Raw genomic sequence first — 27,408 nt, forward strand, 5'->3', positions numbered from 1 at the left:
CACAATGTAACTTAAACATCTCATTCGAGATGACTGTCTGATTGTTTCATTATAGTGATTTAATTATCAATTGATACAACTGCTCAATTACATAATGAAAAAGACCAAAGTCTGAAAAATATTTAATATGCAACTTACAAATAGATTACACAAACATGATACGCTTTCTTGGTCCCCTTCCTGGTCTACACGCATGGTTACTCAGTGAGGGCAAAAGGTAAAAGTGAAAAAGTGTCTCTGTGCTCCCACTAAATAATGTCCACAGTTTACACCAGAGCAAGATATAGGGAAGCACCTCAACACAGTTCACACATTATTCCTCAATGGCTGAAGGGAAACCCGCAGCCGAGGTCCGGTAAAGACACGCTGTGAAATGGAGCTACAGATCAAAAATAACTTATGTGGTGTCTACAAACATCCTGAGTGAAAAAAGATCAGTGCATCATGGAAAGCCCCCACTGAATCATAACTAAGGAAGGATTCACGGTCACCTGATCTAGCCCAGTGCCCATAGCCACTAAATGTTCTGTCAAAAAGAAAGGTTTTACACCTAATCTTAAAAGTAGAGAGTCTGAGTCCCAAATCTAAACTAGGAGCTGGTTTCACAGAACCTGTGCCTGAGTGCTGAAGGCTCTGCCTCCCATTGTACTACTATCCTAGGAACCACAAGTAAACCTGCAGTCTGACAGCAAAGTGCTCTACTGGGATCTTACAGTGCTATGAGGTTACTGAGATAAGATGGGGCCTGATTATCCAAGATCTTGTATGTATGCATGAGGAGAAGAACTTTGAATTTGATTCTGGATTTAAAAGGAAGCCAACAAAGAGAATCCAGCATGGGAGAAATAATATTAGAGATCTGGAAGAAAACAGTTCTACACATTTGTTTAATATACAGATTGACGGACATATCCTGGTCAAAACTGACTCCAAGATTCCTCACAGTGTTACTAGAGACCAAAATAATCCCATCAAGAATAAACATCAGGTTATAAACCACATGGCTAAGTACAATAGATAGTTGTATCTGAATTTAGAAGCAGGAAATTAGAGGTCATACAGGTTTTTACGTCTTTAAGAGATTCCTGCAGTTTAATGAGTCATTGTGTGTTATTTGGTTCATGGATAGATAAGTTAAATGACACTTTGTGTGGAGAAACAATGCGATGAGAACAAATGAGAAGAAGCAGAAACTTTAGTAATCAAAACATCACCCCTGCATTATCAGAACAGTTTGAACTTTTGCTCTATTTCAGATAAAGTGTACTAAATCTGAATCACTGATTTGTGTCATGTCAGAAAGAATGAAGTAGTGCTGGCACAGCCTTCCAACATCTCTCTAGCTCTCACTTATATGTTAAAGCTAGTTACCAGCTACGAGCAAAACTTGGAACCCAAAGCATTAGCAAGAGGTCTCCTTACTGTCACAGGGCTGGGTCTGTGACCCAATGTTTTTTGTATCTTTTTTCCTCTTTTGTCATTTTTAGGAGATAATGTTGATTTAGGATTATTGATTTGTTTACCTTGGGTTTATACAGTTCTCACGGCATCGTTGGTAGCACCTGTGTCCAATAAATGCCAGTAAAAATCAAAAACACATTGTGTCTGTTTTTCAACTTGGAGGGAGTTACAATACCTATTTGAATTAATTAACAACACATTTAATTCATTATTTAAATTATGTATTTATTTAAGTCATTTTGGCACTCTGTGCATTCCATATTCCATGGCAGCAGTGGCAAGACCGAGCAAACAGTATAAGCAAGACTGTAGACTGACAGAACAGGTAGTGAGAGACTATCTGATGGCTCTGATGAGGGCTTAAAAAGCAGAGGCAAAGGGAACTAGCTAAGGAGGAAGAACTGAGACTAAAAGATCAGACTAAAGGCATGCCAGTTATCTGGCACAAATGGTTGGGAAAGAAAAAGGAAAGAAGAATACACGGAAAATAGTCTTACAAGAGGTTTCAGCACCAAACCTGAAAAACAAATGAATGCACACAAATTAAGTCGGGAGGAAAGACTGAGACTGAAAAAAACAAACTCAGGGCGGACCAGTTATCTGCCACAACTGGTTTGGGTAGAACAAGGAAATAGAAGAGTCTTCTAAGAAGTTTCAGCACCAAACCAGAAAAAGGATCAAACCCACACAATGTACTTTCTGTCGGCAGCACACCTTACTCTTTGAAGTATTCATGAAGTATTTATGTTCCAAATGATACAGCTTAGCATCAAATTATTACCATTTCTCAACCTAACTTACACATGCATTTGAGATGACTGTTTGATTGTTTCATTACAGTCTTCACACAAACTTCATTATCTGCCCATTTACTCACCTGCTTCTTGCTGCTCTGTCCTCCCCTTCTTCTTTGCACTGACGGTCATGCACAAACACATTTAACTTCAAGATTACATAGTAATATAATCTGATCAGATTATGATGATAATATACGATATAATATATGAGCAGGTTGGGCATTCATATTTGATATCAGTATAGCAAACTGCTTAGTTATGTGAAATCATCATAGATGAATATGGGGAAAACAGAAGCTAAACTCCCTTTACAATTTTAGTCGTAGAAAAGAGTTTTCTACAGCCATTGCTCTGTCCCTTTCTCTCCCTCTCTTTCCTCTTCTGTCAGTCTTTGTGCTGTCTCCCAAAAGTTAAATGTAACACTGAAACTGAATTTAAACCCATGTAAATTTACACCAATATTCAGACTGAATACAGGCTGCTACTGAACAGAGATAAGTAACACCCTTTGACTCGCTATAACCTGGACCTGGAGCTGTACTGTAAACAAGAAATGAAGCCCAGAATAGGAATAGAAATCTTTTACAAGTAAAATAATAAAGCACATCAGCTCCTTTACTGGTAACTCGCGATACACAAGCAGACTAGTGACTCAGAAAGCTGAAATTAGCTAATAATCTTTAGCGACATAGGCAACCTTAGCTAATGTTTTCGATGTGATGAGAACAAATGAGAAAAAGCAGAAACTTTAGTAATCAAAACATCACCCCTGCATTATCAGAACAGTTTGAACTTTTGCTCTATTTCAGATAAAGTGTACTAAATCTGAATCACTGATTTGTGTCATGTCAGAAAGAATGAAGTAGTGCTGGCACAGCCTTCCAACATCTCTCTAGCTCTCACTTATATGTTAAAGCTAGTTACCAGCTACGAGCAAAACTTGGAACCCAAAGCATTAGCAATAGGTCTCCTTACTGTCACAGGGCTGGGTCTGTGACCCAATGTTTTTTGTATCTTTTTTCCTCTTTTGTCATTTTTAGGAGATAATGTTGATTTAGGATTATTGATTTGTTTACCTTGGGTTTATACAGTTCTCACGGCATCGTTGGTAGCACCTGTGTCCAATAAATGCCAGTAAAAATCAAAAACACATTGTGTCTGTTTTTCAACTTGGAGGGAGTTACAATACCTATTTGAATTAATTAACAACACATTTAATTCATTATTTAAATTATGTATTTATTTAAGTCATTTTGGCACTTTGTGCATTCCATATTCCATGGCAGCAGTGGCAAGACCGAGCAAACAGTATAAGCAAGACTGTAGACTGACAGAACAGGTAGTGAGAGACTATCTGATGGCTCTGATGAGGGCTTAAAAAGCAGAGGCAAAGGGAACTAGCTAAGGAGGAAGAACTGAGACTAAAAGATCAGACTAAAGGCATGCCAGTTATCTGGCACAAATGGTTGGGAAAGAAAAAGGAAAGAAGAATACACGGAAAATAGTCTTACAAGAGGTTTCAGCACCAAACCTGAAAAACAAATGAATGCACACAAATTAGGTCGGGAGGAAAGACTGAGACTGAAAAAAACAAACTCAGGGCGGACAAGTTATCTGCCACAACTGGTTTGGGTAGAACAAGGAAATAGAAGAGTCTTCTAATAAGTTTCAGCACCAAACCAGAAAAAGGATCAAACCCACACAATGTACTTTCTGTCGGCAGCACACCTTACTCTTTGAAGTATTCATGAAGTATTTATGTTCCAAATGATACAGCTTAGCATCAAATTATTACCATTTCTCAACCTAACTTACACATGCATTTGAGATGACTGTTTGATTGTTTCATTACAGTCTTCTAACTGTCAAGGAATAAAAGTGCTCAATTATGTAAAGAAAAACAAAGACTGAAGTCTGACAAATAAGGTACGTGTAAATTCAAACAGAGATCCTGGAAACACGATTAACTTTCTAGGTCACCCTCCTGGCCTACTTGCATGGCTACTCAGCAAGAAGGCAAAAGTGAAAAATTCTCTGTGCTCCTATTAAACAGTGTAAAACAATTTCCACATTGTTTACACAGGACCAAGATAAAGGCAAGCAATACACAGGATACACAATTCATTAAATTACAATTTAATATAAGGTTATACTTTATAAAGGATTTGCAGACACAAGCACGCAGGATTTTCTCACTGTGAAAATCCTTAATAAAAATTGCACATTACATTTTTAAATTAGCATTATTTTTTGTCCTTTTATAGTGAGAGGGGAACACATACAGCAAATTCAAACCTGCAATTAAACAATTAATTGCAGAAAAAATTGCCAGATGTAGCAAATGTTATATGAATTAAAAGTCCTCCTATGCAATTTAATATACATGGTCACCTTTTGTCATTCGATAACATCCATGGTTAGTCAACACAGATTTAAGCTTCTCTTTTTTTTGATTGCACAAGTAAAGGGCTTGGTTATTTTTGTGTATCATCATTGGTTGTTTCTGTATAATGCTATGTGTGGCGCAGAGGTATAAAAGTTCCTAATCTGTAGTTCAGCTTCAACTTGAGGAGGAGGAACTGTTCAACTGAAAAGTTACAACCTCCACGGCTGCATTCTTACACATTTATTGAAAACAGAACTTGAAAAAGGTAAGAATATTTTTAAATATCATTGATAATAAATAAAAGCAGTTTACCTTTGATCTACTAACATACTAAAGCGATTTCCATGTCTCCTTTTTTTTCAAAGGCACAGTAACCTTTAATATTTAAATGTATCCAGTCTAAGGTTTCAGATTTCTAACATGCAGTCTTTATATTAGAAATAAAAGGCAGCACCCAAAGTGGTCAACATTAAAATAGTTTACTTGAATTAAAATGTTTATTTTACTGCTCTGTGCGGTTCTGTTACATTTTTCATGTTTTTTACAGATTTTTGTCACCATTTTATCATCTGCTAACGTCTCTGGTTAGAGTAGGCTACACTCACAGGGATAACATGACACATGAAATCCTGGGCATTCAGAGTCTGAAGCAGAAAGCCTGACTTAACAGGGAAAGTTGATGACCACTAATGAGATACTCTTTATCTCCAACTTAGACTTTAGGGTTTATCAAGCAAGAAAAGCTTAACTTTGCTGAACTTCCTTAATATTGCACACCTCACTTTTAGATGACTTGATAAACTCACGTACCAAATAAAAATAATAATAAAACATGAAGAGGTTTTATTCCATTATAAATGCTGTATTTTGGGATGGTGATACTCAGTCTTCAGGAACTGCTTTCCACAACGTATGTTTGTGTTCATGTTTGCATATCAAAATTTTATGTTTGCCCTGCAGTTGAAATGAAGAAGCCTGCTCTCCTCTCTGCAGCCCTGCTGCTGCTGTTTTTTGTTGGGACATCAGCTCAGGGTAACCTTTAGTGTTTTTTTCCTGTGTTGCTAAATAAAAAACAAAAAGAAATGCCAAAAAATCCTTGAAAAGTCACATAGATTAATCGCCTTTATTGTTTTTCTGCTCATCTTCGGTAAACTAACTTCACCCTCCTTTGTTATTTAAGGTAACACTAACTTCAGAGTGCAAGTGAATGTGCCACCCACTAACATTAAGACCTACAACACTTTTACTGCTTATAGAGGCAGCCTCTTCGGTGGACTGACGAGACTGAGATACTCAAACCAAGGCTTCAAGTAAGACCATCACATCAACTATTTCCTTACTAGAAGAAGCCATACATTTACTTTTGTTCTCTTAACTTTTAATTAAAATTAAGACCCCGTATATCTGGGTGTGAATTTTTAATTCCAGATGACTAATTGTGCCCTGGAATGTTTGTTGACATCTTAAAAAAACAAATCTTCATACTTTTTTCTTACAGTAGACCACATAAACCTGTATATGTACAGTACAGTCAAAAATCACATAACATCTTTAGCTTTAAGAAATGCCTTCCTTTCATTAATGTTTCACATGGCCCCATATGAGCAAGCACTTGGCGACAGTAGAAAGATAAACTCCCTTTTAACAGAGAAGAACTTCGCACTGAACCAGGCTCAGGGGGACCCATCTGCTGTGACCTGCTGGGTGTGAGGGGAGGGAGACAGGACAAAAGACGCACCGTGGAAAAGAGCCAGAGATTAATAATAACTAATAACTGAATGCAGAGTTATGTGTAAAAACATAGAGAGTGAAACTATTTGCATTGTTAAAAAGGATTTCATAGTTATATTAAAAACTGTCCACTTCACTCTTTAAAAAGTCATTCCCTATGTTTCCAGCTTTCAGTACATACCACATGATGACTATGGACCATTCCTTCAGAGTGTAAATGGTTTGGCAGGAAATTCATCACACTACTGGCAACTGCTGAGTGGTACAACCCCACTCAATGTTGGTGAGTGAACCAATCTCACAATGTGTAAGATAAGCTGAGGTCAGACATTTGATGCACACAATCTAACTTGTCGTATTATATAATATTCTCTGAACTTTTACATTTTTTTACAGGTATGGGATGTTACCTTCCAACTGCAAATGAAGTCGTCACCCTGAAATACACGAAAATTTAAGACCATCTAAAGTCTTATTATGACTCATGGTCAACCAATACACTTTGATCTTTGGCAAGTTGAGGTGAATAATTGACTTGTGTCATTTTTTTGCTTGGGAGTCTTCTAATCATAAATCAGTAGCCTATCACTGGCTTAGATTCTTTTACTGGGTTTCTGTCAGACTTTATGACTTAAGATTACAGCGTTAATCTACAATTCTGCCACAGTGTAGTAATCTGGAGTAATAGAAAACTCCATTAGTCACAAGAGCAGTCAGTAAAACATATACAACAACTTGAACTGTTTTTTAATTTACTGCCTTTATGGCAACTTTTGTGTTTGAGAGCAATTAGTAGTTTCTCAACTTGCCCCTGACTGCCATAATTTTACATTCAAATTCCATATTTGATGCTTACAAGTGGTCTCAGTTTTACTGTAAAAGGATGGTGAGCTTTTGGGGGTTTATTAGAGTGGCAAAATAAGATCAAATTCATTGCTGAATAATTTTTGTATGAGTGCATTTTTATTGTTGAATAAAATGTTACTGATTATTAGTGTTATCTTCCTCAGGCATTAAATAAAGCATGTAACTTGTAGTCCAAGTAAAATGTTTCTAGCCTTGGTTTGTTTTATTTTTACACAGGCTTATTTAAAGTGTTGTTAGCATGTCCACCATTATGTATCCTAAAACAATGACAGCTCTAGACCAGGGGTGTCAAAAATCAGGCCAGAGGCCAGAAACGGCTGTGAGATTATCATACATATGCCACCTTATCCTTCTAATCAAATAATTGTTGAATCATTATACGGCTATAGGCCACATTATGCCTTGGATTAAAAATTATGAAATCATTACACTGTTTTATGATGCATTATACTGCTGAGTTATAAGAAATGCTGCTTGTGTAGAATCATGGCCTTCCTTTTCTGATTACAAAGAGAACAGAACATACTGTAGAGGTTTTCTGCCCCATCTCATCAGGCAGAGATAAAACAGGAAGCCAAAGCCGTCACTTAGGCGCCGTAAGAGAGAAAGAATGTGGATGTTTATGTTTTATGACTTTGGAGGGGGGCTGAAGCTATAAGAATGTGAGAAACAGTCATACACTTCCAGATCTGGCGGACACCCTCCTGTCCACATCTCCCATCCGGATGTTTATGCTCAAAGTGTTGTATGGAATAATGAGAATCGTATGGAATGAAGAGATTGTTGATTGAGCATTTATACACCGAGTGCTGTTCTTCCTTCAGCCCAAAGATAAAAGAATTGGGAGATTTAACACGGCCCGTCAAAGACTCCATTCCGACCCTCTGGATGGCTCAGGAAAATGTGAAGGAGTGCATAGATTTTGAACTTCTAACTGTATTTTCATAAGTTTAAAGCTTTTCCTATTAATAAAGAGCCCGCCTCATTTATACTACAGCAAAGTAATTAATAGATAAACAATTAAATGACAGAAATTTCTCTACTATATAAATTCACAGGAGAAAGTATCTTTTAGATCTTTAGAAATATGGGATAGTCTGGATAATGAATTACTTTTTGTGTAATTTTACACATTTATCATGTAAATTCACTGGCTGGCCCACTTAGGATCAAAGTAGCTTGTAAGTGGCTCATGATGTAAATTGAGTTTTACATCCCTGGGTCAAACTGCAAAACTAACATTTAGTTTACAGTAAAAGTATTCTGACAACTAACAACAAAGCTAAGAAGCTACTAAAAACTGTTACATTTAGGAGAGAACTGTTATTAGCCAAAGTGTTTTATATATATTCTTGAGGCAGGTTAACAGTGTCCCTATAAAAAGGTAGCAGTGGCGTCTTTGGAAAGATCATCAGCAGCTGCACAAATGTCTTTGACCTCAGGTTAATTCATGGACTGCTCAGCATCTGAGAAATCACCCCCACAATCAAACAGCCCCATATGAACAAGCACTTTTCTACAATGGGATGGAAAAAACAGAACCGTGTTAAGGATGGGCCAGCCAACTCCCCTAACCACGAAGATCTTCTAGATGAGCGCAAACCCATTTCCTCTTCAGCTTACTCATTATTAGACCAAGTCCTTTTCCACTGCTTCCAAGCACTTTGCTCTCCATTGTGTGCCTTTCTCTTCTTTTGTATATATTCCTCTAGTTTGTATCTCTTCTGTTTGATATTTGTTTCTGATGTGTTTACTATTAACAAGACAATTGAAAAGTGAATAAGAATAGCATTTTTATTTTATGACAAAAAATTTAATGTATTCTACATGCTTTTGCATTATTGTGAAATATATTTAGATACCATTCAGAAACTGTCACTAGTTGTTTTTTACAATGTGAATTTTTGTATTAGTGTTCTCAAATATTGAACTTCTTTGGGTGGTGTGACGTTGGTGGGTGTTTTTTGTTTTGTTTTGTTTTGTTACATTCTAGTCAATACTCAGACATTTATATGTTTACATATCAGATTACAGATCCTGATTTATTTCGATGGTCAGGAAAAAATTGTGAGCTGAAGGTGGTGAGAAACATTTTGTTCTTTGTTATTTTAAATTAGTCTAGCTGGGGCTTGTCTTTTATGGAAGGCCATGAGGGACAAAATTAATTAATTATATATGTTATTAAATAATTTAAATGTTTCACTGCTTAATTAAAATTGTAATTAATTAATTAAATAAATAGTTCAATAATTAATTAGATGCATATTTGTTTTATTTAAATCATTTAATAATGTGTTTATTTTAAATTTTGTTTAATTAATAACACTTTTCATTAATTAATTAGTAGGGGTGGGACTCAATTTAAAAAAATAAAATGCTAATTTAAGTACATTTTTAAAATGGTAGTGTCTCTTATAATAATAATAATATTTTCAACATAAATTGCAGTTTTTCTTCTTAAAAAACTAAGGCAGAAACATGAAAGGTTATTTGACCAGCTTCACATTTAAACTCTGTTATGACCTGTAACAGATGTTTTGTCTTGTAAATAAAGTGTTTATACCTGATTACACACTACAGTTGCCATTAGGATTCAACAAACAACAATGATAATTGTGTTAGACTGTATTAAATAATTGTATTAGACTGCAGTGGGCAGTCTTTATCGCTGATGGTGGATTCTGCTCAGGGCCCTGTTACACAGGGCTTCCTCATCTGAATCATCTGAATCAGAGTCTGGAGACAATGAAGAGAGGAGGAGGCTCTTTGTCTTTGCTGGCTCCTTTGTGGTGGCATCTTTACACTGTTCCTGCAGTAACGTCAAGGCTGATCCAAACCTCTTCTCCCTCTCCCCCTTGAGCCACTGATGGTTGAGTGTAGCTACATGTTGGAATAGGTTCTTTGTAAAGGCAGTCTTAAATTTCACCATGTAGTCTGGGTCATCATTGGAGACCTCCATGGTGTGATGCAGGTGGCAGTAAGCAGGTAAAACCACTGAACATGAGACATATGTCTCACCTCCAAGAAGCTCAGTCACAAACCTGTAATAGACAGTTAAAGAAAATAATTATTAATCTACACAATAACTGTCAACTATAGAGCTTTTAGAAGAAACAGTAACAATAAGTTAAAAATTGTTTTATTTACCTGAATGGCCTAAGGACAGTCGTCAGCTTTTGCCGGCTCTGATGGAGTAGAAACCAACAAAAAGTGGATAAATTACATTAAGGATTTGCTAATTTCACTAGACTTTGAGCTGTATGAGAGCAAATGGATACAACTAGTTTCATGCAGTGTTGGGTAAGTTACTTTAAATTAGTAACTTAGTTACATTACTAGTTACTTCTATCAAAAGTAACTCAGTTACTTCAAGTTACTCGTTACTTTCAAAGTAACTAGTTACTAGGGAAAGTAACTTTGGTTTTTACTCAGAATTCTCCTGTTAATGTGTTGCTTCCGTAACTGGATACCCAGCAAGATTGCCAGTCTTCTAGCTTGTTTACTTGCCACAAGTGCACTGTGCCACCTACCAATAGAAAGGAAAAAATAATGTGCATATTTCCACGAGAGAAATCCCACGCCTGGACCGTCGTTGACCGCCGCCATGATTCTAGCCTACGTCACAGCGTCACGTGCGCTTTTTACATCCAACATGAAAACTGCAGCCGTGGTCCTTTGATTGTACTCAGAAATTCTGCCTTCTGAATAGGAAGATGTAGGCAACACCAGACTGCAGATGAGCTACATACAGGGCTGGACTGGGACAAAAAAATCGGCCTGGGCATTTTGACTAGAGCCCGGCCCACCATTATAGGAAAAATCATAAAGCCTTTGAATGAAAACAAACGCTGTTGTGACAGTGATGTACACTGTCTTGATGGTATATATGCATCAATCTATCAATCGTTTGTTGAAAGATTCAGATAATTATTTTTTAAAAGCTAGACATTTTAAATGCAAATAAGAAAGGATTTCTTTGTGCCCCCCTCTCATTGTTAATGCCCTACCTGGCCCCCTGGCAAAACTTTGCTAGACCCGCCCCTGCAACGTTACCAGCTGTCAGCTACATAGAAAAGGATCCTGGTGTTATTTGTCTCTCAGAAACAGTTCATAACTTCCCTTCAACTCATTCATGTCACCTAAAGGTAAACCTGTTTCTCCATCACCTGTTCAGCTCTGATGATTCAGTAAGGACATCTCCTGGTTTCATCTTCTTGTTTCCCTCTCACCACGTATCCAAACCGACATCATGACCAGCAGCTTTACAGCTGTGGCTCCAGCAAACATCAGCTGATACTAGAAATTAATATTAAATAAATTCTAACAACAGCTGATCAAGCTTAAACGTGCTGCTGTTGTTTAACGCGACATCCGCTGGTTTCTACTTTCTGGCGCAAAGTGGGCGATAAACAAACAAGAGAGACAATCAGCTGATCATTGATCAGTTTCATGACTGAAGTAGAAACAGGAGAGGGAGGGGCCAAAAAGGGTGTAATTTGTGTGTGTGAGCACCCGTGTGTACACCTGTGAGCATGAGCGCGCTTGTATTTAAAAGGTTCCTTCATGTAATGATCTGCTAGAGGGTGTGGGGGGGCCACTGCCCCGTCCTCCAGGGCTTGAAGCAGGTATGGAGGAGATCAAAACTCCAGACATCCAGAGGCCCCTCAGAACACAAGAGACCAATGAAGCCCAACAGAGGGGCAGCCGCGCCACTATCCCAGAAAGAGCTGAGGAGAGTCCCAGATGAGGGCTCACTCAGCAGCTGCAGAGCAGAAGCCAGGGGAGCTTCCTGACATTCCTTTTCACCTTAATATGAAACGTGTAATATTTTCTCTAAATGCGGGACGATTCCGTTTTTTAGAGGACAGTTGGCAACTAACTAACTAACCTTATGAATAAAATAAAGTTCAGCATCAGTAACATCATAGCATCCACCCAGCTGTATAGAAACTCCGTCATGCTAGCTAGTACCCAGTATGAAAAAGCCAGCATAACGAAAATAAACTCCACCTAAACTTGGTTTATATCTGACCCAGATAGACTGCAGGTCATAACTTCTTACCTGAAGTTCAGTTCACCTGACACTCGGAGCGGATGGGTCAGAGAAAAAGAAGTTAATTCGGCTTTGGTGTTGTGCGCATGTGCCGCGTGTGTGCAGAAACATTGGGTAGGATGTTTTTTGAGGTAGGATGGATTCCCAGAACACCCGGCCCCGCCTCGGGTCTCTCGTCTTGCCTCCCCTTTCTCTCATCCACCTGCTGGTCTCCACCACTTGCTAATGTTACTGAATCTGTGGAAGCTCCGCGATAGCCACCGCAAGAAGTAACAAATAACGACCCTATCTAAATCCCAGTAACGATTAATGCGTTCCTGATTTTGGCATAATAACTAGTTACCGTGCTCGTTACCACAATAATAATGTAGTTACTGTAACGCGTTACTTAATAACGCGTTAGTCCCTACACTGGTCTCATGACATAGCAAAACAGAATGGCTTTGGAGATGCTATTGACAAAAAGAGAGGGAGTGTATTCAATTTTTGAGGGAACTTGTTGCGCATTCATTCCAAATAACACTGCCCCTGTATGCCCCTTGTACAATCCCATGTCTGAGAACTTTCACAGGTAATAGCTCCCCAAAAATTAAGCCAAAATTTCTCTACCGCCCCCTGGTGTCTGGCTGCAGTACAGGTCACAAACCCCACCTCCTCCATTGTTAGTCGATGGGTCTGGGGTCACACTAAAATAACCAAACCTGAAAAACAACTGAACCCACACAATGTAGGTCAGGAGGAAATAATGAGGCCATTTCTCAAAGTTTAAAATTTTACTGTTTCTGTGACACAAAATAAACTTTTACAATATTTTCAGGCAAGAATGTAGATTTGTAAACTTCAAACATCTGCTCAAGTTATCAATATATTACTATTCGCTAAGATAATCTGATATTTTCGGAGATGTCTGTTACCCCACAAGCTTGATAGTTCAAGGCTCACTATAGCTGGTGAGAACGCCTGACTCCCTGCACACTGTTTTCCAACCCGCCGCGGGCGCGTCCTTATTGTCTGATGTAAAAATGTGTTGTTCTCATTTTAACAGCTTACTCTGAATTAAATCCAACATTAAAAACATTTTAATCCAGGAGGAAGTTTTTCACTGGGAGCAGAAACAGCATGTTGGTACATGGAGATACTGAAATGATCAAATTATGTTTTGAATATTTGTTCTCTTCCAAACACCAGCTGTCTTTTGTAACTTTTGAGTGTCTACTACTTTTTGACCAATCATGTTAGCATTCTGTTTAACCACACGCGATAAAAGTGTTTACTGCTTGGGTGCGGCAGCCTTTATCTCTCGGAGCCATGTGGAGAGGCCGAGGTCCGTGGTGCAACGTAAAACTAATTTGAAATTCTGTTTGATAATAAATTTTGAAAACGTATAACTTGAACATATTAATCTTCACTCTCAAAAACAGAACACAACAGCATCCATAGTCTTTTAGGAGATAAAGTTTGTGTTTCAGTCATGTAGTGACTGCAGTTAACTGTGTGAAGCTTATTAGACACAATGAAACAGAACGTATGTAAAAGTAAATTTTGTCAAAGTGCTTAAAATACTTGTTTAAAAATTATCCTTTATCTTTAAAAAAAAAAATCAGCTTATTACATAACGTGTAATTTTAGATCATGTGTAATTTCCATTGCAAATATTAATCACAGTCAAATTAAAAGGGGGGTGGTAGTAAAAACTCTGGGGCTGACGTCGTCAAGTGCCATTTCAATTGTAAAATGATGGTGCTGTGATCTCCAGAAGTCCAGACTCCTGTGTGAACTTGCAAAAGCAAGGATCACCAAGAATGCGTACTTGAGTACTGAGAATGAAAAAACAGAATAATTTATCTGCCACAACTGTTTGGGGAAGAAACCGAAAAAGGAGTTAAACCCACACAATGTAGGTAATGGGGAAAATATGTTATGCAATGTTCCAACTAGTGTGATCTGTATGAGTCAAGTATACACTTTAGGGCTGCCACGAACAATTATTTTGATAGTTGACTAGTCACCAATTATTTTTGCGATTAGTTGACTAATCAGATCATCATCCATTGGACGTAAAACTACAGCTTATTGCGCCAGCATGCATCTGCTCTTATATAACTATCATTAGCTTACAGCTTGAAGTGTTTAAGGTAGGTGCTAACTGAAAATAAAGACAAGATGATAGTTTATTAAACTTTTAATTACATTTGCAGATTGTCTCGGTGGAGTTTAATAAACTCAGCCGTCTGCTCCTTGCTATCTAAAATATAACAGGAGTAAATTCTCGAGCATCTCACACTTCTGTTTAATCAGTTCTGTTTGACATTTATTCAGCTGTGTAAAAACTATAACTTTAATCTCAGCCAAACTGATTTACTCAGGAACAAATAAAACAATGAAAAAAGACAAACAACATTTTTAAGTTATCTAAGTGACTTATATATCATGTTTAACCTGAGTAGCGAAAGACGGATTTGCCGGCAGTCCGGTGTTCTCACGGGTTCTAGTGAGCCTTGCCCCCGGTTAGCTATCGAGCTGCTGGGTAACAGACGTCTCCGAAAACGTCGGGCACTTTTGCAAATATGTGATGTCTTGATAAACTGAGCAGATATTTGAGGTTTACACAGCTACATTCACCTGAAAATATGTTAAGTTCATTTTGTGACCCAGAAATAGTAATAAGAGCAAACTAAGTATTACAGTTTTTTCTGAATGCTTAAACCCTAACTGTGATTCCTGTAGCACAATCTCTAAAACTATTCAGACTTACAGCAAAACCACTCACTGAGTTTGCAAAACTAAAAGCACAAAAACTGCTTTGCACTCAGTTTGCAATTTTGTAACACACACTTTGCAAAACTGTAGGCACAATTCACTGCACAACACTCAATTACCAAATTTCCAACACACTCCTAGCAAAAGTACACACATGTATGGCTATCATTAACACTAATTTGCCAACTGTCTGGCACACTTTCACATGTGAAAACTTTTTTAGATAATTCGTTCACTTTGCAATCAGCCTAAGCACTATAATACAGGTAAGCTGTGTGTGCGGAGTACAATGGTGGGAGCAGAAAGAGTGAGAAGTAGAGGAGGCCGAGGAAGAGGACGTGGAGGTGAAGAAGTAGGATGAAGAGGACGACAAGGACAAGGAGGAGCAAGAGGAAGACGAGGAGGGGGGAGAGGAAGATGAGGAGGGGGGAGAGGAAGGGTAGGAAGAGTAAGAAATAGAATTGCTGATGACATCAGAGCTACAATAGTGGACCATGTAATCAACCGTGGAATGACCCTGAGGGTAGCTGGCCAACGGGTCCAGCCTAACTCGAGCCGCTACACTGTAGCAAGTACCATAGGGACATCTTGAAATGAGAATCGGTTAGCACAGTCACTTCGCACAAAGATTTGTAACACTGCCATATGCCAATGAGAAACACACCAATACCATTGATGTAAAAATACTGAAATTGTTACTTTACAGAATTGCTAGATGACCAGATGCTGGGGGCAGAGGAAGCATGTTCACTGCAGACCAAGTAACCCATATAGTCATTATGGCGATTGCAAATAATCCTATACTTGGAAATAAACACTTGTGTTTGTTTTGATGTGTTTGAATAAACACCAGTACTTGAAGTTTGGATCCCTCTATACTTATGGATCTATGACAGAAGTATGAGCTCAAACTGACATAGCCTACCTTGTGCACAGAGAAAGCAAAAGCCAGATGTGTTTTGTATTCATACCATCAGTGTGCAGTTGGCGCATTGTGTGCTTAGTAGATGATGGCTTGTGTGTACTGTTTGATACGGAAACACCATTTTTACGAAGGTGTGAAGAGTTAATCTAGCTGTGTTTGCTTTTGCAAGAGAACTACAATGTTTTGATTATTGGGTGACAGGTTTTCTTATTTGTGTGAAGAGTTTTGCAAAATTAGCCAATGGTTACAAAAAATGTGCTTAAGCAATCAGAAAAAACTGTAAGCAATCAGAAAAAACTGTAAAACTAAGTAGCTGCCACCATTGTTGGAGAACTGGAATTGGCTGGGCCGCGCTATGAATCCTGGGATAGGTTGGGCCACGAAGGATGCACTCGACTTATCCTTCAAATCTGGGGAAATGCAGAATGCATTTTTCGGCCGCGTTTGGGAGTCTTCAAATTTGAACAGGCTTCGCCATGTCGCTGTAATGTAATGTAACTGCTTCTTCTTCTTTGGGGTTTAATGGCAGCTGGCATCCTTGTACATGCGGTGCTGCCATCTTCTGTTTCAGTCCATTATTACGCTCTTAAATCCTACTACTTATTCCGCGTCTTTCTTACAAAGCTTCAAACGATGCGTCGACTATTAAATTAGTCGTTGCTGATTTTGATAGTCGACGTAATCATGACTAGTTGGCTAATCGTGGCAGTCCTACTACACTTAGTACACTTAGTGCCTGGAAGTACTCCCAGGTTGCAAAAAAATATTAGCTGCTTATTACAGTACACACGTTCATATTTGTTCTTCTGAGAAGCCTGTAGAAGAAAAAGTGTTTATGTGTGACAGTTTTAAGGCAAAGGAGGGTGGGATTGACAAAATGTAATAAACAGGTCACTGGGGACTTCCTCCTTCGAGCACTTGCATGAAACCTTGTATTTGATGTTTTTGCGCCCTTGGAAGAATGAATACTCCAGCTGTTGACTGTTGCTTGTTTTTTTTTAAATATTTATTCTGACAGTAGGTCCAGAGGATAGACTGATAATGAAAAAACAGACTCAGGGAGGGCCAGTTATGTGCCACAACTGGTTGGGGAAGAAACCAAAAAAGTACTAAAACTAGTCAGGAAGAAAATACTATTGTACAAAAAGTCTTTATTCAGTGCTTTAATGTAATGTTATAACTACTAAAGGTTTAATGCAATCAGGCATGCAGAGACATTTACTGGTGGGTGTGGGGATCCAAAGGCAGTCTGTCAGGAAGTATTTTTCTGTATCATCATTGGCTGTTTCTGTGTAATACTATGTGAGGCATAGAGGTGTGAAAGTTCCTTATCTATAGTTGAGCTTCAACTTGAGGAGGAGGAACTGTTCAACTGAAAACTTACCAACCTCCACTGGTGCATTAGTTGTATTTGTTGGAAGGAGTAGGTGAAGAAGGTAAGATTTTTCTAACTGGAGATATATATATATATTTGAATAAATCATTGTTCATTTTAATGTAAAAAGAAATTTTAAAAAAAGCTAAATAACCAAGCTCTTTGTCATTGTTGACAAAAAACAGCCAACAGTGATTATTATACTTTTATTGTGTTGCACACTGACCACTTAGAAAAATTTTAGTGATTTACTGATTATCAACATTTAGTTAATCGTACTCTTACTCTCATGTACCTAAAGAAAAAAAAAGACTAAGAGGTTTTTATTTGCTTTCCACAATGGTTCGATTTATGCATTCCTGATGAATATTTGTGTTCATGTTTGCATATCTAACTTTTTAGGTGTGAATTGTGTTACCCACCAGTCAGAATGAAGAAGCCTGTTCTCCTCTCTGCATCCCTGCTGCTGCTGGTTTGTGTTTGGCAGTCAGCTCGAAGTAAGCTTCAGTGTAGCTAAATTAAAAAAAGAAAAATAAATTTGAAAATGTCCTTAAATAGTCACGTAGGCCTGACCAGTCGCCTTTATTGTTTTTCATCTTTGCATACAGGTAACGATAACACTTACTTCAAAGTGGTGGTTAATACGCCACCCTTTAGCATTAAGAACTACAACACTTTTACTGCTCCTAATGGAAGCCTCTTCGGTGGACTGATAAGACTGAAAATGTCAGACCAAGGCTTTGAGTAAGACCATCTAATCAGTCATTTCTTTTCTAGAGGAAGCTATACAGTCTCTCTTGTTCTCTCAATGTGTAATTCTAATTGAGACCCTGTGTTTCTGGGTGTGGATTTTTGATTGTCAGATGACCAATTGTTTTCTGCTATTTGTTGACATTTAGTCAAGATGAAACAGCTTTGCTGACCTTTACAAACAATTCTTCACACTTTCATCTGATCATCGTAAACTACAGAAACCTGCATATATTTAGAGGACAGTCAAAAACCACATCACATCTTTAGCTTCAACAAAATGCCTTCCTTTCATTGATGTTTCATAAGTCTTTATGAGTTCTCAAGAGTGTCGGTGCTCTTGTACTTTTGCAATTACAATAACCTTCTTTTGAGCTTCGCAGTTATTTCAAAAACTGTGCATAATTTTGTCCATGAAAAGTCATACCCTGTGTTTACAGCTTTGAATACAAAGTAAATGATGACTATGGACCATTCCTCATCAGTGTGAATGGCTTGACAGGAAATTCATCACACTACTGGCAACTGCTGAGTGGTATAACCTCACTTGATGTTGGTGAGTGAACCATTCTTTCAATGTGTTAGATAAGCTGAGGTCAGACATTTGATGCACGCAGTCCGGCTTGTCCCATTATAATATAATTTTTTTTTTAACAGGTATAGGATGTTACCTTCCAAAGGCAAATGAAGTCATCACCCTTAAATACACCTCAACACAACAGGATCATCTGAAATCTCATTCTGACTTATAGTCAACCAACATGCTTTGGTTTTTGACAGGTTTAAGTTAATACTTAGTTTTTGGGTAATTTTTCTGTTTGGAAGCTTTTCATGACAAAATGTGTCTAATCATAAGTTGGTAGCCTATCACTGTCTTAGTTTCTTTGACTGGGTTTGTGTTAGACTTTATCAATTAAGATTACAGCTTTTATCTACACGTCTGCCACAGTGTAGCAACCTGAAGTAACAGAAAACTCCATTGGTTACAAGAGTAATCAGTAAAACATTTTAAAGTTTAAAGACATGCAAGATTTGCATATTAGTCAACTGAAGTTCTTGAACTGTTTTTTAATTTACTGCGCTTATGGCAACTTTTATTGTGTTTGAGAGTAATTAGTAGTTTCTCGACTTGCCCCTGTGTGCTATAATTTTACATTCAAATTCCATTGTTTGAAAGGTACTTATATACTGACAAGGGATATCAGTTTCAGTGTAAAAAGATTGTTTGGTTATACAGTAGACTCTCCAAAGGCTGCTGGCCAGGAAAAACAGCCAATAAGGGCAGCTTAGCTTTAAAATGGCTTCTGCATTCTGTGAATCCAGTTATCAACAGCTTGGGAGCCAGGAGGTTTCTGAGATTGACTGGGAAGCTGACCTCCTCTTGGACACCAGCAAGTCTCTAAGATCAGCTGTGAAATTACAACTATTTTTGAGCTTTTGGGGGCTCCTATGGGGTTGTGAGCAGAATAAGAACAAATAAATTGCTTAATAATTTTTGTATTAGTGCATTACTGTTGAATAACTGTTTAATAAAAGCCTCCACTAACCACTCTGGTTTGGTGAGGAAAGGAAAAAGAAAACAGTAAAATATGGTGCTATTTCTCGCATTATGTCACAACAAAGTAAAAAAACAACAACTGGAGAATGGGATGTATGGTGAGCAAATCCCCATAAGTCTTTATCTGTCAAAACCTTAACACTTATTTTAAAGTTCCTATTTACTCCGGTGAATACTTTATGCTCTGTTTTTTTTCCTGGCTTGCTCTCTATCTGCTTGCACTGCAATTATTCTTATTACCTCATAATGCTTTGCAAGACAACTATAGTGCCATCACTCCCCTCTGCTGGATAAAATTGGTACTGCATATATTAAACATTAAAACTGGCTTGAATAGCAGTGGATAACTTTGAGAGGGTTACATTCTCTTCCTCTTACAGTTTTTACCGAATGCCTAAACACTAACTGTGATTCCTGTAGCACAATTTCTAAAACTAGTCAGACGTATAGCAAAACCACTCACTGAGTGTGCAAAACTAAAAGCACAAAAACTGCTTTGCACTCAGTTTGCAATTTTGTAACACACACTTTGCAAGACTGTAGGCACAATTCACTGCACAACACTCAATTTCCAAATTTCCAACACACTCCTAGCAAAAGTATACACATGTATGGCTATCATTAACACTAATTTGCCAACTGTCTGGCACACTTTCACATGTGAAAACTTTCTTAGATAATTCGTTCACTTTGCAATCAGCCTAAGCACTATAATACAGGTAAGCTGTGTGTGCGGAGTACAATGGTGGGAGCAGAAAGAGTGAGAAGTAGAGGAGGCCGAGGAAGAGGACGTGGAGGTGAAGAAGTAGGATGAAGAGGACGACAAGGACAAGGAGGAGCAAGAGGAAGACGAGGAGGGGGCAGAGGAAGCATGTTCACTGCAGACCACGTAACCCATATAGTCATTATGGCGATTGCAAATAATCCTATACTTGGAAATAAACACTTGTGTTTGTTTTGATGTGTTTGACTAAACACCAGTACTTGAAGTTTGGATCCCTCCATGCTTATGGATCTATGACAGAAGTATGAGCTCAAACTGACATAGCCTACCTTGTGCACAGGGAAGGCAAACGCCAGATGTGTTTTGTATTCATACCATCGGTGTGCAGTTGGCGCATTGTGTGCTTAGTAGATGATGGCTTGTGTGCACTGTTTGATACGGAAACACCATTTTTACAAAGGTGTGAAGAGTTAATCTAGCTGTGTTTGCTTTTGCAAGAGAACTAAAATGTTTGGATAATTGGGTGACAGGTTGTTTTATTTGTGTGTAGAGTTTTGCTAAATTAGCCAATAGTTACATAACATGTGCTTAAGCAATCAGAAAAAACTGTAAGCCGCATGCATGTGGAACTTTACACTGTTTCAGTGTCCTGGGGATAAGTTGATCTACACTACGTACACTGTCATGGGTCAAGGCTAAGGTGAAAGCTTGGTCTAACCCAGACAGAATGGAGTACATGACTCTCACTAAAGCGGACCTTCCCAAAGTGTGGGGCTCAGTTCAACTTCAGTTGACTAATATGCAAATGAAAAGGGGGGGAAAAAAACAAAACGCTTGGACACTGCTAGCACAGAGCGCCCACAGAAACGCAAAGCAGGAGATGAAGCATAGCTGAATATGTTTCCAAACCAACTTCATTCTAAGCCAAAGACTAGAAAATATGGTGAAGCATATCTTCCCTTTGGTTTCACCTGCACAAGTGCCGAGGTAGGTCTCCCTGCAGAATTGGTTTTCCCTGCTGTTCAAATCACAGACAAACAGGATCCCACAGTTGTTTATGTTTTTAAACACATTTTGCACAGAGAGGCATTTTTTGAAAAATGTATTGATAGCAATGTTGAATATTATTACACATGAAAAAAAAAACGACTTGTAAAATAATCACACCATGACGCATCTGTCTTTCTAAATGGAAGGACAGTAACTGCGTGTGTATATGCAAGTGTGTAAAACCTGAAGATAGTCAGATTAACAGTATTTCGTCTCTATCTGCCATTCTGCAGTTCATCTCATGTAAAAAAATAACGTGCGTGACGTGAAAAAGGCGCATACCTTTGACGTTGCGACCAACTCTGTATTCATCATCCACATGTAAATGAAAAAAAGGAGTTTAAAAAATCTCCGTTTTCGGTGATTCAAAACAGCGTTTACGTGTGAACGAAACAGCTGCGTTTTCAAAAATACCGTGTAGGTGTTGACGAAGCGTAAAAGAGTTAGTAGTTTATTTTATTACTACCTATAATTTATTGCAGGTTACTTGTATTTGCTTAATTGTTTACTAAATGTTTGAGGTGTGAAATAAAGCGCAATGGAGCAAAATATGGGCGTGTGTGGTTGGAGGATGTGTGCGTGCGTGTGCATGGGGGGGGCGAGATCTCGCAAAACAAACTCGGGATCTCACAAAAGTTTTGCGAGATCTCGCAAAACAAACTCGGGATCTCACAAAAGTTTTGCGAGATCTCGCAAAACAAACTCGGGATCTCGCAAAAGTTTTGCGAGATCTCGCAAAACTATCTCGGAATCTTGCAAAAGTTTTGCGTCTTAATTGTTTTTTCCTCCCATGTCCCCTGATGTCCCCTCAAAATAACTCAACACACAGCCATTAATGTCTGAACTGCTAACAACAAAAGCGAGTAAACCTCTGAGGGGAAATGTCCAAACTGTGCCCAACTAGCCCTTTCCCTTCCCGTTGTCATGTGATTCGCTAGTGTTACAAAGTCACGGGTTTTAATAGGGGGGAGGTTAAACTGTTAAACTTGGTGTTATTGCTCTCACACTCTCATGCTGGTCACTAGAAGTTTAACATGGCACCTCATGGCAAATAATTCTGTGAGGATCTGAAAAAAATAATTATTGTTCTACATAAAGATGGCCTAGACTATGTGGCTAAGACCACTGAAAACTACTACTGCAACTGAAAACAGATAAGTAACACCCTTTGACTCGCTATAACCTGGAGCTGTTCTGTGAACAAGAAATGCAGCTCAGCATAGGAATAGAAATCTTTAACAAGTAAAATAATAAAGTACATCAGCTCCTTTACTGGTAACTCGCGATACACAAGCAGAGTAGTGACTCAGAAAGCTAAAATTAGCTAATAGTAGGCTACCTGAGCTAATGTTTTTGATGCTATTTAGAGAACAAATTTCTAAATTTGTAAGTCAAAAACATCAACCCTGCATTATCAGAACATTTTGAACTTTTGCTATATTTCAGTTAAAGTGTGCATTAAATCTGCATCACTGGTTTGTGCCATGTCAGTAAGAATAAAGCAGGCCGGGCGCAGTACAGGAGCAGGAAATGATACTGTACTGTAGAGAGAGCCAATTTCAAGTTAAAGTCAAAAAGGAAGGAAAAATACACTAAAAATTCTTCTAAGACATTTCGGTACCAAACTAGAAATAAGGTTAAACCCACACAATGTCCTTTCTGTCAGCAGCACACCTTACCTTTGTGAAGCATGAATGCTATGAATGATAACAACAACGTGGTATTCATTTTCCAAATGATACAGCTCCACATCATAGTATTACCATTTCTCAACATAGCTTACATATTGCATTTGAGACTGTTTGATTTTTTCATTACAGTGATTTAACTACCAAGCAATAAAAGTGCTCAGTTATGTAAAGAAGAAGGCTGAAGTCTGACAAATCACTTAGGTGTCAAATTCGCGGGTCGAATTCAAACCTGCAATTAAACGATTAAATGCAGAAAAAATGCCAAATGTAGCAAATGTTATTCAAATTAAAAGTCCTCCTATGCAATTTAATATACATGGTCACCTTTTGTCATTCGAAAACATCCATGGTTAGTCAACACAGATATAAGCTTCTCTTTTTTTTGATTGCACAAGTAAAGGGCTTGGTTATTTTTCTGTATCATCATTGGTTGTTTCTGTATAATGCTATGTGTGGCGCAGAGGTATAAAAGTTCCTAATCTGTAGTTCAGCTTCAACTTGAGGAGGAGGAACTGTTCAACTGAAAAGTTACAACCTCCACGGCTGCATTCTTACACATTTATTGAAAACAGAACTTGAAAAAGGTAAGAATATCTTTAAATATCATTGATAATAAATAAAAGCAGTTTACCTTTGATCTACTAACATACTAAAGCGATTTCCATGTCTCCTTCTTTTTCAAAGGCACAGTAACCTTTAATATTTAAATGTAACCAGTCTAAGGTTTCAGATTTCTAACATGCAGTCTTTATATTAGAAATAAAAGGCAGCACCCAAAGTGGTCAACATTAAAATAGTTTACTTGAATTAAAATGTTTATTTTACTGCTCTGTGCGGTTCTGTTACATTTTTCATGTTTTTTACAGATTTTTGTCACCATTTTATCATCTGCTAACGTCTCTGGTTAGAGTAGGCTACACTCACAGGGATAACATGACACATGAAATCCTGGGCATTCAGAGTCTGAAGCAGAAAGCCTGACTTAACAGGGAAAGTTGATGGCCACTAATGAGATACTCTTTATCTCCAACTTAGACTTTAGGGTTTATCAAGCAAGAAAAGCTTAACTTTGTTGAACTTCCTTAATATTGCACACCTCACTTTTAGATGACTTGATAAACTCATGTACCAAATAAAAATAATAATAAAACATGAAGAGGTTTTATTCCATTATAAATGCTGTATTTTGGGATGGTGATACTCAGTGTTCAGGAACTGCTTTCCACAACGTATGTTTGTGTTCATGTTTGCATATCAAAATTTTCTGTTTGCCCTGCAGTTGAAATGAAGAAGCCTGCTCTCCTCTCTGCAGCCCTGCTGCTGCTGTTTTTTGTTGGGACATCAGCTCAGGGTAAGCTATAAAGCAAAAAGATCACCTTTATTGTTTTTCTGCTCATCTTCGGTAAACTAACTTCACCCTCCTTTGTTATTTAAGGTAACACTAACTTCAGAGTGCAGGTGAATGTGTCACCCAGTGACATTAAGACCTACAACACTTCTACTGCTTATAGAGGCAGCCTCTTCGGTGGACTGACGAGACTGAAATACTCAAACCAAGGCTTCAAGTAAGACCATGATATCAACTGTTTCCTTACTAGAAGAAGCCATACCTTTTGTTTTGTTCTCTTAACTTTTAATTAAAATTGAGACCCCGTATATCTGGGTGTGAATTTTTAATTCCAGATGACTAATTGTGCCCTGTAATGTTTGTTGACATCTTAAAATAAAACAAATCTTCATACTTTTTTTCTTACAGTAGACCACAGAAACCTGTATATGTACAGTACAGTCAAAAACCACATAACATCTTTAGCTTTAAGAAATGCCTTCCTTTCATTAATGTTTCATAAATCCTCATGAGTTTTTGAAAGTGTCTGTGCTCTTTTGTGCAGTTACAATAGAGGACCTTCTATAACTCTTCTTTTCAGTTGAATTTTATTTATATAGCACCAAATCACCACAACATTTGCTCAAGGTACTTTATTTTGTAAGATAAAGACCCTGCAATAACATACAGAAAGTCCCAACAATCACATGGCCTCACACAGGAGGGAGACAGGACAAAAGACGCAAAACAGCCAGAGATTAATAATAACTAATAACTGAATGCAGAGTTCTGTGTAAAAACATAGAGAGTGAAACTATTTGCATTGTTAAAAAGGATTTCATAGTTATATTAAAAACTGTCCACTTCACTCTTTAAAAAGTCATTCCCTATGTTTCCAGCTTTCAGTACATACCACATGATGACTATGGACTATTCCTTCAGAGTGTAAATGGTTTGGCAGGAAATTCATCACACTACTGGCAACTGCTGAGTGGTACAACCCCACTCAATGTTGGTGAGTGAACCAATCTCACAATGTGTAAGATAAGCTGAGGTCAGACATTTGATGCACACAATCTAACTTGTCGTATTATATAATATTCTCTGAACTTTTACATTTTTTTACAGGTATGGGATGTTACCTTCCAACTGCAAATGAAGTCGTCACCCTGAAATACACGAAAATTTAAGACCATCTAAAGTCTTATTATGACTCATGGTCAACCAATACACTTTGATCTTTGGCAAGTTGAGGTGAATAATTGACTTGTGTCATTTTTTTGCTTGGGAGTCTTCTAATCATAAATCAGTAGCCTATCACTGGCTTAGATTCTTTTACTGGGTTTCTGTCAGACTTTATGAATTAAGATTACAGCGTTAATCTACAATTCTGCCACAGTGTAGTAATCTGGAGTAATAGAAAACTCCATTAGTCACAAGAGCAGTCAGTAAAACATATACAACAACTTGAACTGTTTTTTAATTTACTGCCTTTATGGCAACTTTTATTGTGTTTGAGAGCAATTAGTAGTTTCTCAACTTGCCCCCATGTATCATAATTTTACATTCAAATTCCATATTTGATGCTTACAAGTGGTCTCAGTTTTACTGTAAAAGGATGGTGTGGTTATACAGTAGACTGCCCAGAGACTGCTGGCCAGCAAAAACAGCAGGGGGGGTCAGCTGCTGACTCCATGTCAAAATAGCTTCTTTATCCTGCAAATCAAGTTATCAACAGCTTGCGAGTCAAAAGGCTTCTGAGATTGACTGGGCTGCTGACCTCTCCTATTTTTGAGCTTTTGGGGGTTTATTAGAGTGGCAAAATAAGATCAAATTCATTGCTGAATAATTTTTGTATGAGTGCATTTTTATTGTTGAATAAAATGTTACTGATTATTAGTGTTATCTTCCTCAGGCATTAAATAAAGCATGTAACTTGTAGTCAAAATAAAATGTTTCTAGCCTTGGTTTGTTTTATTTTTACACAGGCTTATTTAAAGTGTTGTTAGCATGTCCATCATTATGTATCCTAAAACAATGACAGCTCTAGACCAGGGGTGTCAAAAATCAGGCCAGAGGCCAGAAACGGCCGTCATTGACTCCACTCTGACCCTCTGGATGGCTCAGGAAAATGTGAAGGAGTGCATAGATTTTGAATTTCTAACTGTATTTTTATAAGTTTACAGCTTTTCCTATTAATAAAGAGCCCGCCTCATTTATACTACAGCAAAGTAATTAATAGATAAACAATCAAATGACAGACATTTCTCTGCTATATAAATTTACAGTGGATTCACAGGAGAAAGTATATTTTCTTTGAATGAATGAAAAATGTATATTTTAGAATCACGGGATAGTCTGGGAAATGAATTACTTTTTGTGTAATTTTACACATGTATCATGTAATTTCACTGGTCTGGCCCACTTTGGATCAAAGTAGCTTGTAAGTGGCCCACGATGTAAAATGAGTTTTACATCCCTGGTTTAAACTGCAAAATTAACATTTAGTTTACAGTAAAAGTATTCTGACAACTAACAGCATTGCTAAGAAGCTACTAAGAACTGTTACATCTAGGAGAGAACTGACATTAGCCAAATGTTTGTAGATATATTCTTAGGGCAGGTTAACATTGTGCCTATGAAAAGGTAGCAGTGGCATCTTTGGAAAGATCATTAGCAGGTGCACAAATGTCTTTGACCTCAGGTTAATTCATGGACTGCTCAGCATCTGGAAAAGATCCCAACAATCAAACAGCCCCATATGAACAAACACTTTTCTACAATGGGATGTAAAAAACTCTGACAGAACCATATTAAAGAATTTAAGGATTAAGCCATCTCCCCTAACCATTTGGAGGATGAGGGGAAAGAAAAAGAAGAAGAGAAGAAAGAACAAAAGACACAATATGGGAGAGGGAAAACAAAATTTAATGACATAGTAAAGCATGCAATA

General features: G+C 37.8%; 3 protein-coding genes across 3 annotated transcripts; all 3 read left to right on the top strand.

The window, feature by feature from the left end:
• The first annotated feature begins 4,605 nt into the window (after positions 1-4,605).
• On the top strand, positions 4,606-7,260 carry LOC146696895 (cobalamin binding intrinsic factor-like). The gene is made up of 5 exons (XM_085475237.1): positions 4,606-4,909; positions 5,605-5,676; positions 5,825-5,954; positions 6,543-6,658; positions 6,772-7,260. The coding sequence occupies exons 2-5, from the start codon at positions 5,610-5,612 to the stop codon at positions 6,831-6,833; spliced, it is 375 nt and encodes a 124-aa protein (XP_085331363.1). The 5' UTR covers positions 4,606-4,909; positions 5,605-5,609; the 3' UTR covers positions 6,834-7,260.
• A 10,044-nt stretch (positions 7,261-17,304) lies between these two features.
• On the top strand, positions 17,305-19,605 carry LOC146696896 (transcobalamin-1-like). The gene is made up of 5 exons (XM_085475235.1): positions 17,305-17,416; positions 17,758-17,852; positions 17,964-18,099; positions 18,546-18,661; positions 18,763-19,605. The coding sequence occupies exons 2-5, from the start codon at positions 17,786-17,788 to the stop codon at positions 18,855-18,857; spliced, it is 414 nt and encodes a 137-aa protein (XP_085331361.1). The 5' UTR covers positions 17,305-17,416; positions 17,758-17,785; the 3' UTR covers positions 18,858-19,605.
• A 2,543-nt stretch (positions 19,606-22,148) lies between these two features.
• LOC146696897 (cobalamin binding intrinsic factor-like) lies at positions 22,149-26,354 on the top strand. The gene is made up of 5 exons (XM_085475238.1): positions 22,149-23,712; positions 24,408-24,479; positions 24,564-24,693; positions 25,355-25,470; positions 25,584-26,354. Exons 2-5 carry the CDS (start codon positions 24,413-24,415, stop codon positions 25,643-25,645), a joined length of 375 nt encoding a protein of 124 aa, XP_085331364.1. The 5' UTR covers positions 22,149-23,712; positions 24,408-24,412; the 3' UTR covers positions 25,646-26,354.
• The last annotated feature ends 1,054 nt before the right edge of the window (positions 26,355-27,408 follow it).

This window comes from Copadichromis virginalis, linkage group LG12 (genome assembly GCF_057382275.1).
Source record: "Copadichromis virginalis isolate Kocher_CV1m ecotype Utaka linkage group LG12, C_Virginalis_male_GT1.1, whole genome shotgun sequence".
NCBI lineage: Eukaryota > Metazoa > Chordata > Actinopteri > Cichliformes > Cichlidae > Copadichromis > Copadichromis virginalis.

Coding starts and splice junctions, on each gene's coding strand:
- LOC146696895 (XM_085475237.1), top strand. CDS start 5,610: ATGAAGAAGCCTGCTCTCCTCTCTGCAGCCCTGCTGCTGCTGTTTTTT. Junction 5,677..5,824: donor TGTTGGGACATCAGCTCAGG/GTAACCTTTAGT, acceptor TTGTTATTTAAG/GTAACACTAACTTCAGAGTG. Junction 5,955..6,542: donor TACTCAAACCAAGGCTTCAA/GTAAGACCATCA, acceptor CTATGTTTCCAG/CTTTCAGTACATACCACATG.
- LOC146696896 (XM_085475235.1), top strand. CDS start 17,786: ATGAAGAAGCCTGTTCTCCTCTCTGCATCCCTGCTGCTGCTGGTTTGT. Junction 17,853..17,963: donor TGTTTGGCAGTCAGCTCGAA/GTAAGCTTCAGT, acceptor CTTTGCATACAG/GTAACGATAACACTTACTTC. Junction 18,100..18,545: donor ATGTCAGACCAAGGCTTTGA/GTAAGACCATCT, acceptor CTGTGTTTACAG/CTTTGAATACAAAGTAAATG.
- LOC146696897 (XM_085475238.1), top strand. CDS start 24,413: ATGAAGAAGCCTGCTCTCCTCTCTGCAGCCCTGCTGCTGCTGTTTTTT. Junction 24,480..24,563: donor TGTTGGGACATCAGCTCAGG/GTAAGCTATAAA, acceptor TTGTTATTTAAG/GTAACACTAACTTCAGAGTG. Junction 24,694..25,354: donor TACTCAAACCAAGGCTTCAA/GTAAGACCATGA, acceptor CTATGTTTCCAG/CTTTCAGTACATACCACATG.